Source organism: Schistocerca nitens, chromosome 4, assembly GCF_023898315.1.
Source record: "Schistocerca nitens isolate TAMUIC-IGC-003100 chromosome 4, iqSchNite1.1, whole genome shotgun sequence".
Classification (NCBI taxonomy): domain Eukaryota; kingdom Metazoa; phylum Arthropoda; class Insecta; order Orthoptera; family Acrididae; genus Schistocerca; species Schistocerca nitens.
This window is the reverse complement of record NC_064617.1, coordinates 407,698,879-407,711,895: the sequence shown is the minus strand read 5'-3', so window position 1 is coordinate 407,711,895 and position 13,017 is coordinate 407,698,879. Positions and strand designations below refer to the sequence as shown.

The 13,017-nt window shown below is 43.5% G+C and overlaps 1 protein-coding gene across 1 annotated transcript in view; it reads right to left on the bottom strand.

The window, feature by feature from the left end:
• Positions 1–13,017, bottom strand: part of LOC126252345 (phosphoglucomutase-like protein 5) — a 126,904-nt gene that overhangs the window by 107,737 nt on the left and 6,150 nt on the right. The window contains exon 4 of the mRNA XM_049953234.1: positions 11,093–11,416. Within this exon, the coding sequence (XP_049809191.1) occupies positions 11,093–11,416 (324 nt within the window). The remainder of the gene's footprint in view (positions 1–11,092; positions 11,417–13,017) is intronic.

Below are 13,017 nucleotides of genomic sequence, written 5' to 3'. Positions count from 1 at the left end.
GTAACGCAGGAGTAGGTTTAATAATGAATAAAAAAGTAGGAGTGCGGGTTAGCTACTACAAACAGCATAGTGAACGCATTATTGTGGCCAAGATAGACACAAAGCCCATGCCTACTACAGTAGTACAAGTTTATATGCCAACTAGCTCTGCAGATGATGAAGAAATTGATGAAATGTATGACGAGATAAAAGAAATTATTCAGGTAGTGAAGGGAGACGAAAATTTAATAGTCATGGGTGACTGGAATTCGTCAGTAGGAAAAGGGAGAGAAGGAAACATAGTAGGTGAATATGGATTGGGGGGAAGAAATGAAAGAGGAAGCCGCCTTGTAGAATTTTGCACAGAGCATAACTTAATCATAGCTAACACTTGGTTCAAGAATCATAAAAGAAGGTTGTATACATGGAAGAATCCTGGAGATACTAATAGGTATCAGATAGATTATATAATGGTAAGACAGAGACTTAGGAACCAGGTTTTAAATTGTAAGACATTTCCAGGGGCAGATGTGGATTCTGACCACAATCTATTGGTTATGAACTGCAGATTGAAACTGAAGAAACTGCAAAAAGGTGGGAATTTAAGGAGATGGGACCTGGATAAACTGAAAGAACCAGAGGTTGTAGAGAGTTTCAGGGAGGGCATAAGGGAACAATTGACAGGAATGGGGGAAAGAAATACAGTAGAAGAAGAATGGGTAGCTCTGAGGGATGAAGTAGTGAAGGCAGCAGAGGATCAAGTAGGTAAAAAGACGAGGGCTAATAGAAATCCTTGGGTAACAGAAGAAATATTGAATTTAATTGATGAAAGGAGGAAATATAAAAATGCAGTAAATGAAGCAGGGAAAAGGGAATACAAACGTCTCAAAAATGAGATCGACAGAAAGTGCAAAATGGCTAAGCAGGGATGGCTAGAGGACAAATGTAAGGATGTAGAGGCTTGTCTCACTAGGGGTAAGATAGATACTGCCTACAGGAAAATTAAAGAGACCTTTGGAGAGAAGAGAACCACTTGTATGAATATCAAGAGCTCAGATGGCAACCCAGTTCTAAGCAAAGAAGGCAAGGCAGAAAGGTGGAAGGAGTATATAGAGGATTTATACAAGGGCGATGTACTTGAGGACAGTATTATGGAAATGGAAGAGGATGTAGATGAAGATGAAATGGGAGATAAGATACTGCGTGAAGAGTTTGACAGACCACTGAAAGACCTGAGTCGAAACAAGGCCCCGGGAGTAGACAACATTCCATTAGAACTACTGATGGCCTTGGGAGAGCCAGTCATGACAAAACTCTACCATCTGGTGAGCAAGATGTATGAGACAGGCGAAATACCCACAGACTTCAAGAAGAATATAATAATTCCAATCCCAAAGAAAGCAGGTGTTGACAGATGTGAAAATTACCGAACTATCAGTTTAATAAGTCACAGCTGCAAAATACTAACGCGAATTCTTTACAGACGAATGGAAAAACTGGTAGAAGCGGACCTCGGGGAAGATCAGTTTGGATTCCGTAGAAATGTTGGAACACGTGAGGCAATACTAACCTTACGACTTATCTTAGAAGAAAGATTAAGAAAAGGCAAACCTACGTTTCTAGCATTTGTAGACTTAGAGAAAGCTTTTGACAACGTTAACTGGAATACTCTCTTTCAAATTCTAAAGGTGGCAGGGGTAAAATACAGGGAGCGAAAGGCTATTTACAATTTGTACAGAAACCAGATGGCAGTTATAAGAGTCGAGGGACATGAAAGGGAAGCAGCGGTTGGGAAGGGAGTAAGACAGGGTTGTAGCCTATCCCCGATGTTATTCAATCTGTATATTGAGCAAGCAGTAAAGGAAACAAAAGAAAAATTCGGAGTAGGTATTAAAATTCATGGAGAAGAAGTAAAAACTTTGAGGTTCGCCGATGACATTGTAATTTTGTCAGAGACAGCAAAGGACTTGGAAGAGCAGTTGAACGGAATGGACAGTGTCTTGAAAGGAGGATATAAGATGAACATCAACAAAAGCAAAACGAGGATAATGGAATGTAGTCGAATTAAATCGGGTGATGCTGAGGGGATTAGATTAGGAAATGAGACACTTAAAGTAGTAAAGGAGTTTTGCTATTTAGGGAGTAAAATAACTGATGATGGTCGAAGTAGTGAGGATATAAAATGTAGACTGGCAATGGCAAGGAAATCGTTTCTGAAGAAGAGAAATTTGTTAACATCGAGTATAGATTTAAGTGTCAGGAAGTCGTTTCTGAAGGTATTTGTATGGAGTGTAGCCATGTATGGAAGTGAAACATGGACGATAACCAGTTTGGACAAGAAGAGAATAGAAGCTTTCGAAATGTGGTGCTACAGAAGAATGCTGAAGATAAGGTGGGTAGATCACATAACTAATGAGGAGGTATTGAATAGAATTGGAGAGAAGAGAAGTTTGTGGCACAACTTGACTAGAAGAAGGGATCGGTTGGTAGGACATGTTTTGAGGCATCAAGGGATCACAAATTTAGCATTGGAGGGCAGCGTGGAGGGTAAAAATCGTAGAGGGAGACCAAGAGATGAATACACTAAGCAGATTCAGAAGGATGTAGGTTGCAGTAGGTACTGGGAGATGAAGGAGCTTGCACAGGATAGAGTAGCATGGAGAGCTGCATCAAACCAGTCTCAGGACTGAAGACCACAACAACAACAACAACAATTTTGGCTGCAATACTGAATCATATGATTTTGTAAAATCTATGAAAAGATTATGAACTGGTTTATTGTATTCCCATTTCTTTTCCAAAATTTGACGCAGGGTGAATATTTGGTCTATAGTTGATCTGTTCCTCCGAAAGCCGGCTTGGTAATCCCCCACAATTTCATCTGCATATGGTGCAAGCCTGCTTAGTAGAATATTCGAGAAAATTTTGGAACATACTGGTAATAGCGATATCCTTCTATAGTTCTACAATCCATTTTGTCACCTTTCTTAAAAACAGGGATCAGAATCGACTCCTGCCACTCTTCAGGTATCATCTCTGAGTTCCATACTTTAGTTATTACTTTGTGAATTACTCCCACCAATTTCTGTCGACCCATTTTTAACTAATTCTGCAGTTATGCAATCTGATCCTGGTGCTTTATGGTTTTGCAATTTGTTGATTGCATCTCTTACTTCCTTTAACGTTGGCTCAGGTATCTGGGGCTCTGCTGTATGTATTTCGTACGCCTGCTCATTTCCTGCTTCCTGGTGTACATTTCAAAAAATGGCTCTGAGCACTATGGGACTCAACTGCTGTGGTCATAAGTCCCCTAGAACTTAGAACTACTTAAACCTAACTAACCTAAGGACAGCACACAACACCCAGCCATCACGAGGCAGAGAAAATCCCTGACCCCGCCGGGAATCGAACCCGGGAACCCGGGCGTGGGAAGCGAGAACGCTACCGCACGACCACGAGATGCGGGCCAGGGTGTACATTTAATAGATGCTTAAAATACGCCCTCCATTTACTTAATATAGCACTGGGGTCTTTCAGTATTCCCCCAGCATCCCCTCGAAGTGCATTTGTCCTAGCCTTGAAGCCCTTCATATACCCATTTACGTCTAGGTTAAGTTCCCTAATGTTTTTTGTTTTACTGTTTGTTTTCATTTTTGTAATTTGATTTTTCAAATAATCCCTCTTCTTTGCCCGTAGCCTACGACCAACTTCCCTTCTCAAGTTCAAGAACTCCTCTCGTTTTCTGTCTCCCATTCTATCCCAATCTAATCGCGCTTTTCTCCTTTCCTCTACCAATTTCTTGTATTCCTCATCAAACCACGGTTTCCTCCTATTCTTCTTAATTGTACCTATTGTGACTTTCGTTGCCTCTTTGATATTATTCCTCACAGTGATCCACTGTTTATTTACATCCTCGTCTTGATCTTCGTGTGCCCTGAGAGTATCAAACCTATTTGAAATTTCTATCATGTATCTTCTTCTAAAGCTTTCATCATTTAGCTTGTCAGTGTCGAACCTAACAAGTTCTGCATTGTGACACATTGATGTTGCTGTAGATAGCCGTTGGTGAACTTTGACAACTACAATAAAATGATCAGAATCGCAGTCTGCTCCCCTGAAAGTCCTAACATTTTCTATACTAGTGTGCCATCTCCGATCTACAAGAACATGATCAATTTGGTTTCGGGTGTGTCCATCCGGAGAGACCCAAGTTGCTTTATGAATGTCCTTCCTTTTGAAATATGTGCTCTCAACAATCATGTCTTTTGAAACAGCAAAATTAACCACCCTTATGCCATTATCATTCGAAATGTTATGCAAACTTTCTCTCCCAATTGTAGGCCGGAATGCTTCCTCCTTCTCTATCTTCGCATTAAAATCACCTATGATTAATTTTGTATCATAGGAGGAAAACTCATCCCACAGTTGATCTAGTTCTTCATAAAAGCCGTCTTTAACAACCTCTTCAGTGTCCTCAGTTGGTGCGTGTACATTAATTACTACAAGTCTATTCCACCTGCCGGACAACACTATAACTGATAGTCGGTCACTAATGAACCTTATATCTCTGATTGTGTGCAGCATTTTTCTCTGTACTGCGAAACCTGTTCCGAAACTGTGAGCTTCTGCACCTCCATAGAAAAATGTATAGTTACCCCTCTTTATGCTAACCTCCCCCTGCCACCGAGTTTCTTGAATAGCTGCAATGTCTACAGCGTATCTATCTAATTCGTCTAATAATGTCTGGAATGTTCCTGGCCTGTTCAAACTTTTAACGTTCCATGTTCCCAACCTGAAAGTTCCTTTCAGCCTGAATCTCTTCGAAGAAGGTCCCGCCCGGAGATCCGAATGGGAATCTAGTTTACCTCCGGAATATTTTACTTCAAAGAGACCCATGCCCATTAATGTTGCTGATTCTTGATGAATAGATTAGATAGTAAGAGAAGAAGAAACAGGGATGGTTCATCACGCCATCGCCTGCTCCCCACCGGCTGTCCGAAAACCATGACACAAGCAACAGAAATTACTAGAGTTGCATTAGAAAAAGCGAAGATGAGACAGATAGGGGAAGCTAGGATGAAGTGGACTCCATAAGGGAAACTGTCATGAAACCATGGATATTGGTAGAAGCTTGCCGCTAACACGTTTGGTGTCTATGTATTATAAAATATCACACCAAATATTTTCTAGTGGAAAATAAAGTATGCACTTTCCTGAAGGCTTACATAGTGACTCCTTTTCCCCACTTAAAGAGGGTAATGTGGCCAGAGGCATCGCGACAGGATCCCATGTTTGTTGTTCTGATTCACAGATATATTTTCTAAGCATCTAGATGCTCCAGTATTCGAAACAATACCTACAGCTTGAGCAGAATGTTTTCAAACGGATTTTTGTATTAGGCTGAACATAACAGTACAAAGACGGTTTTAAATAAAATAAATCTATCAATTCAAGATCGTCACAAAGGGATAGAATGACGGATGATAGCTTCGCCTATAAAATGGTTTAGAAGTCAGTCTAGTGTTTAGTATTATGCTTGGTATGTGGAAGTAAATAAGTCTTATTGTGGTAAACACGTTGGCCACTTTTCTCGACTAATAGTGTGCTCACTTCTCCCTGTCAAACGCCATATCGGCATTAGTGGTTCGTAAGTGGAACTATCACCCGAAATAAACTACAACTAAGTACGTTTGTAAGTCAAAAGGCGTTGTTTAAAGGTTGATATTGTTAAAGGAAATATTACAACTGTAAGTTAGGTACGAAATTAATGGCTTACTTCGCATCAGAAGACTGAAAATCAGAAAAGTTAACGAAAGAAGCTTGCTTTTTCAGACTCACTGACAACACTGACGGTGTATATTAGAACTTGTTTTACCAATTCTACGCAGTCACTAGCACCGTTCAGACCAAAAATTATGCAGTTTCCACTTTTTCCAGCCTTGTAACATTACCCCACTTTCCTCTGTTTCTGTAATTAATGTAGATATGAAGAGAGAGTATACATCGTTTACTGAGGACTTTTTAATAATTTATTTGAGTGAAACATAATTACAATGTGTTAAGTGGTTCCGGAAATATTTGAGATGAACAGCCCAACTGAATCACCCTGTCTGTATCACGACTTGACACAAAACTTGACACTTTAAGTAGATTGCGAAGCAATAAACATCATAAGCCTTAGCATCCATTGTACTGACAGGCGCCGGCCGGAGTGGCCGTGCGATTCTAGGCGCTACAGTCTGGAGCCGAGCGACCGCTACGGTCGCAGGTTCGAATCCTGCCTCGGGCATGGTTGTGTGTGATGTCCTTAGGTTAGTTAGGTTTAATTAGTTCTAAGTTCTAGGCGACTGATGACCTCAGAAGTTAAGTCGCATAGTGCTCAGAGCCATTTGAACCATTTTTGAACTGACAGGCAACGCAACGTAGCATTTTTGTGCTCTCGAGCAACATAGGTGGCTACAGAGGGCAATTGGCAAAGTGAGGTCCGATAGATCACTAAATGGAAACGCGGTGAAAATCCGATGAAGCTCGGCACAGAGGTGATTGGGCAGTGTCTCTAGTATGCCTGTCGATCGCGTTACGTCGCTCTTTTCAGTTCTGAGAACGCAGTGAGCACATAAAGATGCCTAGTACAATAATGTCTCCAGCCACACATGGGTGCCCGCTGAGAGTTTTCGCCTGATGACATACAGCCCACATAACGTAACTGTCATGCATTTCCGCCTTCACGACAATTTTCGGCCGCACATTGCTGGGGCAATGAGGAAGCCCCTGCAGCGTTTCCGATGGAAAGTGTTTGATTACCCACCATGCAGCCCGAACTTGGCTGTCTCTGATGTTCATCTCTGCACACATGAACCGACAGCTATGAAGACAACATTCTGGCACAGAAGACGAACTGCAGACCGATGTAGAGAAGTGATAGAAAGCGCAAGCGGCTGCCTTCTATGACGAGGGTATTGGAAAGTTGCTACAACAAACGTCTAAGTCGGAGCGGTGACTATGTAGAGGAGTAGCTGGAAGTTGTAACTGTGTCAAATAAAACAATTTTTATTTGCAGTGTTGTTTGCATTTTACAACCAATCAGAACTTGCTTTCCAAACAGCCCTCGTAATTGGTCAAAATGACTGCTGCTGTGACCCTAATTATGTCCAATCAATGCCAAAGCTCCGTGTCCTATCCCTGATGGGCCAATCGGTACCGACAGTCCTCCCTACCTCCTTTGCCAATGGATGCAGTATGGAGGAGCAGGGAGTCAGCACACTGCTGTCCCTACAGTGTCGGCTTTCTTGACCTTGGAGCCGCCGCTAATCGGTCGAGTATCGCTTCAATTGTCATCATGAGGATGAGTGCACATGTGCCAGTCCTAGCAAGGAAAATTCCCTGGCAGTACCGGAAATCGAACCAGAGTGCTCCACTTAGCGCTTAGCAGACAGAGACGCTCACCTCTGAGCTACGAATGTGGACAGTTCTAGATATATAAGTAGTGACCATAGCAACAACTAGATACTTTCTGCTGTGCAGTCTTGTTTGGAAAGAAATCAAAGACATAAAACTTCAACGGTTTACGAAAAAAATCATTATTTAAATGATAACCTTTTTAATATTACACGTTTCTAAAACAGACTAAAGAGTATAAAATGCTTCATACTGATTCCTAACCGCACACAGATAGACCTGAAAATCTGCACTTGTGAATTTTTAGTTACTATCACAATACATGAAAATTTAACACGAGAAACGTGGGGCGCAGCCAATAGATAACTGATGCATGAGTGGACCACGTAAGTCACTAAAAGTTTAATTTCACTGTAAATGAGAGGAACTCATGTGTAATTTGTTCTCAACGACCGCTACTCTCTACACTCCCTACTATTATCTATTGCAACTGGCGCCACATTTTTGTTTTAAATTTTACTAGAATTGTCATAGCAATCAAAAATTCACGAGCACAAATTTTCAGGATTATCGATATGAGGCTGGGGATCAGTATGCGAGTAGGAGAAATTATTTCATACCTTTCAGACAGTTAGAAAAAGTGTTACATTAAAAATTTTTTATTGAAAAAACTATGTTCTGCTTTTTAGTCTTCTGCATGTGAAATTTTTCAGTCGATTTCAAACATTTTGACGAGATTAGAACAGATGCATGCAGTAAATTTCTGGTTTATTTCGGTTTCTCTTCACCTGAGTCAACCTATACAGCGTGATTCAGCTGCTGATACGGCTGGGTTTTATGCAACCCGTAGCACCTCCAAATACCATGCACAAGATTTTCATATTCTCTCGCTTGCTATGTGTGTATCGTCAGACCTTTAAAAAAAAAAAAAAAAAAAACAGCGTGTTTAATGTAGCTAGATTTTATACCAGGATGCTTTTCTACTAGAGGCCATAGTTTTCGAATTATGGAAGAAAAAGATAGAAATGCGACCTTTAAATGCATTTATCTTGAATAACTCGAAAACCGTGACCTCTAGCAATAACGTATCCCTGAACAAAATTTAAGTACGTTAAATTTCCAACAAAAATGTCCTGCTAATTTTCCAGCATAATAATTTGCACGCAGTGGGCGAGAGAATATGAAAATCTCGCAAATGGTTCTTAAAGGCATTGCGGGCTGCATAAAATCCCGTGGTAGGGGCAGGTGGATCATATTCCTTCCTCCTATGTCATATCGCAAAAAGATAGTGAATCCAAAAATTAGGCCGGCCGCGGTGACCGAGCGGTTCTAGCCGCTTCAGTCCGGAACCACGCGGCTGCTACGGTCGCAGGCTCGAATCCTGCCTCGGGCATGGACGTGTGTGATGTCCTTAGGTTGGTTAGGTTTAAGTAGTTCTAAGTCTAGGGGACTGATGACCTCAGATGCTAAGTCCCATAGTGCTCAGAGCCATTTGAACCATTTTTTAAACAAAAGTTGGACAGAAACATGCAGATGCATACCAGAAAACGTTATTACCACGAAACATTCGTGATTGGAACAGGAGAAGGAGGAAACGGCAGTGGTACACAAAGTACTCTCCGCCACATACGACACAAGAAAGCGAGTTTACCGCATTTTGTGCAAATTGAAGGTGGAGGGGAGGAGAAAGGAAAGGAAAGGGAAGGTATTCATCATGTCAGCTGCTTTGGGCCTTTAGGCATAGTAAGCGGCATTGAGTAAAATTGTGTGCTGGATCGGGATTCGAACGTGGGCCTCCTGCTTACTAGGTAGTTTCCCTAACCACTGCGCCACTGGGACATAGTATTTATGGCAGTTACATGCACCATCTCAGTAACCCCTCGGCTGACCCACATTCCCCCTAGCGCCACATATCCGTAGTCCCGATCCACATACCTCTTGCTCGATAGTTTGAGATTCCCACAAGAGGTCGAACGTGATCGTGCATTTGCACTGAAGGTTGTGGATTCAGAGCCCATCGAGGTGACTCAGTGATATGAATGCGTGGTGTACGTTCTTTCGGATATGTACAAAAGAACAGACGCCAAGCATTCATGTAATAATGCATTGTCATCCAATTCTGAGCAACGTTCTCTAGCTCATCGGGAAGTTAGTTAAACTACTGGCCATTAAAATTGCTACACCACTAAGATGACGTGCTACAGACGCGAAATGTAACCGACAGGAAGAAGATAATGTGATATGCAAATGATTAGCTTTTCAAAGGATTCACACAAGGTTGGCGCCGGTGGCGACACTACAGTGTGCTGACATGAGGAAAGTTTCCAACCGATTTCTCATACAAAAACAGCAGTTGAACGGCGTTGCCTGGTGAAACGTTGTTGTGATGAAGGAGGAGAGATGCGTACCATCATGTTTCCTACTTTGATAAAGGTCGGATTGTAGCCTATCGCGATTGCGGTTTATCGTATCGCGACATTGCTGCTCGCGTTGGTCGAGGTCCAATGACTGTTAGCAGAGTATGGAATCCGTAGGTTCAGGAAGGTAATACGGAACGCCGTGCTGGATCCCAACGGCCTCGTATCACTAGCAGTCGAGACGACAGGCATCTTATCCGCATGGCTGTAACGGATCGTGCAGCCACGTGTCGATCCCTGAGTCAACAGATGGGGACGTTTGCAAGACAACAACCATCTGCACGAACAGTTCGACGACTTTTGCAGCAGCATGGACTATCAGCTCGGAGACCATGGCTGCGGTTACCCTTGACGCTGCATCACAGACAGGAGCGCCTGCGATGGTGTACTCAACGACGAATCTGGGTGCACGAATGACAAAGCGTCAATTTTTCGGATGAATCCAGGTTCTGTTTACAGCATCATGATGGTCGCATCCGTGATTGGCGACATCGCGGTGAACGCACATTGGAAGTGTGTATTCGTCATCGCCATACTATCGTTATCACCCGGCGTGATGGTATGGGGTGCCATTGGTTACACGTCTCGGTCACCTCTTGTTCGCATTGACGGCACTTTGAACAGTGGACGTTACATTTCAAATGTGTTACGACCCGTGGCTCTACCCTTCATTCGATCCCTGCGAAACCCTACATTTCAGCAGGATAATGCACGACCTCATGTTGCAGGTCCTGTACGGGCCTTTCTGGATACAGAAAATGTTCGACTGCCGCCCTGGCGAGCACATAGTCCAGATCTCTCACCAACTGAATACGTCTGGTCAATGGTGGCCGAGCAACTGGTTCGTCATAATACGCCAGTCACTACTCTCGATGAACTGTGGTATCGTGTTGAAGCTGCATTTGCAGCTGTACCTGTACACGCCATCCAAACTCTGTTTGACTCAATGCCCAGGCGTATCAAAGCCGTTATTACGGCCAGAGGAGGTTGTTCTGGGTACTGATTTTTCAGGATCTATGCACCCACATTGCGTGAAAACGTAATCACATGTCAGTGCTAGTATAATATATTTGTCCAGTGAATACACGTTTGTCATCTGCATTTCTTCTTGGTGTAGCAATTTTAATGGCTAGTAGTGTAAAAATCAATTGTAAAATTTGCACCGAGAAAAACAGAGAAGAGAGCGATCTGATAAAAATGTGTTAAAATATAGACGTTATGGACAGGCGAAATTTCAAAACATTTGACCGCTTCCTGCGGTACTAGCGTTAAAATGACATTTCAGATGAGAGACGCACCTCGTAGCACTCGAGGCCGAGCTCCTTGGCGACGCGGTCGATAGCAGCGGCGGTGGGCATGCTCCTGGCGAAGCCGGGCGTGGTGCGGCTGTAGAAGTAGGGGATGCAGCAGAGGTGCGCGGCCAGCACGGCCAGCGAGTCGGCGGGCGGCACGAAGAGCCCGCCGCGGCCCACGAGCAGGCAGCGGTCGCCGTCGCCGTCCAGCGCGGCGCCCAGGTCGCAGGCGCCGGCCCGCGCGCGCTGCAGCAGCTGGCCGGCGCGCGTCATGTTCGGGTCCGCCGGGTGGTTACCGAAGTCCTCCACCGGCTTCGCGTTCATCACCGTCTGCAACGGCCCCGCAACAAACGACAGCCTCGAGCAATAGCGCTGAATAACGTCGATGTCGTATATAGTCTTCACGAGTTTGCCGCCGGATCGCGTTGTGCAAATTCCACAATATTTCCTCGGAGCAACTGTCCGACATCTTCAGGTGGTTCAACCTTGCTGTTGGCTAGGTACGACTGAAGGTATCCGCACTTCGACGCCCCGTTTATCGAAAACGCACGCGAAGAATGCGCAGCCGCGGAAATCGCGCATGCGCAATGATCTGCCATATTCATTTCAAACTCCCTCTGCCGAAAAACGCAGAGCGGCTCTCGCGGGGCGTCGACGTGCGGATACCGTCAGTCGTACCTAGCCACCAGCAAGGTTGAACCACATGAAGATGTCGGACAGTTGCTCCGAGGAAATATTGTGGAATTTGCATAACGTGATCCGGCGGTAAACCCGTGAAGACTATTTACAAGACATCCGCGGGGAAAGCTTGAAGAGTCACAACGCGAAATTGCTAACCGACTGGCAGAGGGTACGGTAACCCGGTCCCAATTACAGGTTACATGTCTAACGGCTTCCAGGACCAAAGGCAAATTTATTTTCAATTTTTCGTATCGTCACGGACAGAATTTAAAAATCTGAAATGCCGTCGTAATCTGCTCATTAGGAGGTATACTATTCTGTTACAGGTTTAGCACAGTAAGGCAACTACGACGGCCGTTCAATAAGTGATGCAACTATTATTTCTTGGACAACTTCGATTGGAAAATGCGGAATTTGTCGTAGGAGATCGTGGAATATTCCAAGGCCTCACAATCCCTTACGTGGTGTACGGTGAAAAGCGGACAAAATGAATAGAGCCCACTGTGACGGTAAACTTATGCGCGAAATCTCCGATTCGGCGATCTATGCACTGGTCTTAATATCTCAGATATCTCAGATGATGGGATACCATGCTCCTGTGTAATTTGCAAAATTGTTTCGATAATTTAGTTTGTTCCGCAGTTATGGTGTAATGTTGTCAGTTGTTCATTCAATTCGGCATTTCTCGTGTTATCACGTAGTGTACGAATTGACCCAATAGCCAGATTACCATATTGTTTTTCTGACCGAGTTATCGCTTTTAGTTTGGTGTCACACGAAGCTCTTGTATCTTATGCGATTCTTGATTCCGACATACTGCGGTGAAGCACGCAGTAGTGATGCAAATTTTTCCTGGCTCCATTCCCAGATTCCGTGTGCGTGGTGGCATGTGAACCGGTGTATAAGAGTATCCGCTTCATTACACTTTTCACAGTTCGGTGAATCCGCAGGATGGATAGAGTATAACTTTGTACACATTGAAATTATTTGAGTGACGACTTTATACCATTCTGTTCTAAAACCAGACGTAAGCTGTTTGCTATAAATGTTCTTCCACAGCTAAGACCAGTGACATGAGGTTATTTAGCGTCCATTCTGTTAGGAAGTGAACGTTTCTTAATATGGTGGTACCATTTCTTTGCACTGCACATTTTGTCTTCCTGCGTTACGTAGCCGTCCTGAGGAAGCCAAGCTTTGAATGTTTCTGCCAATACTAACAGGTACTACTTGGCTTTATCCTTGAACAGCTT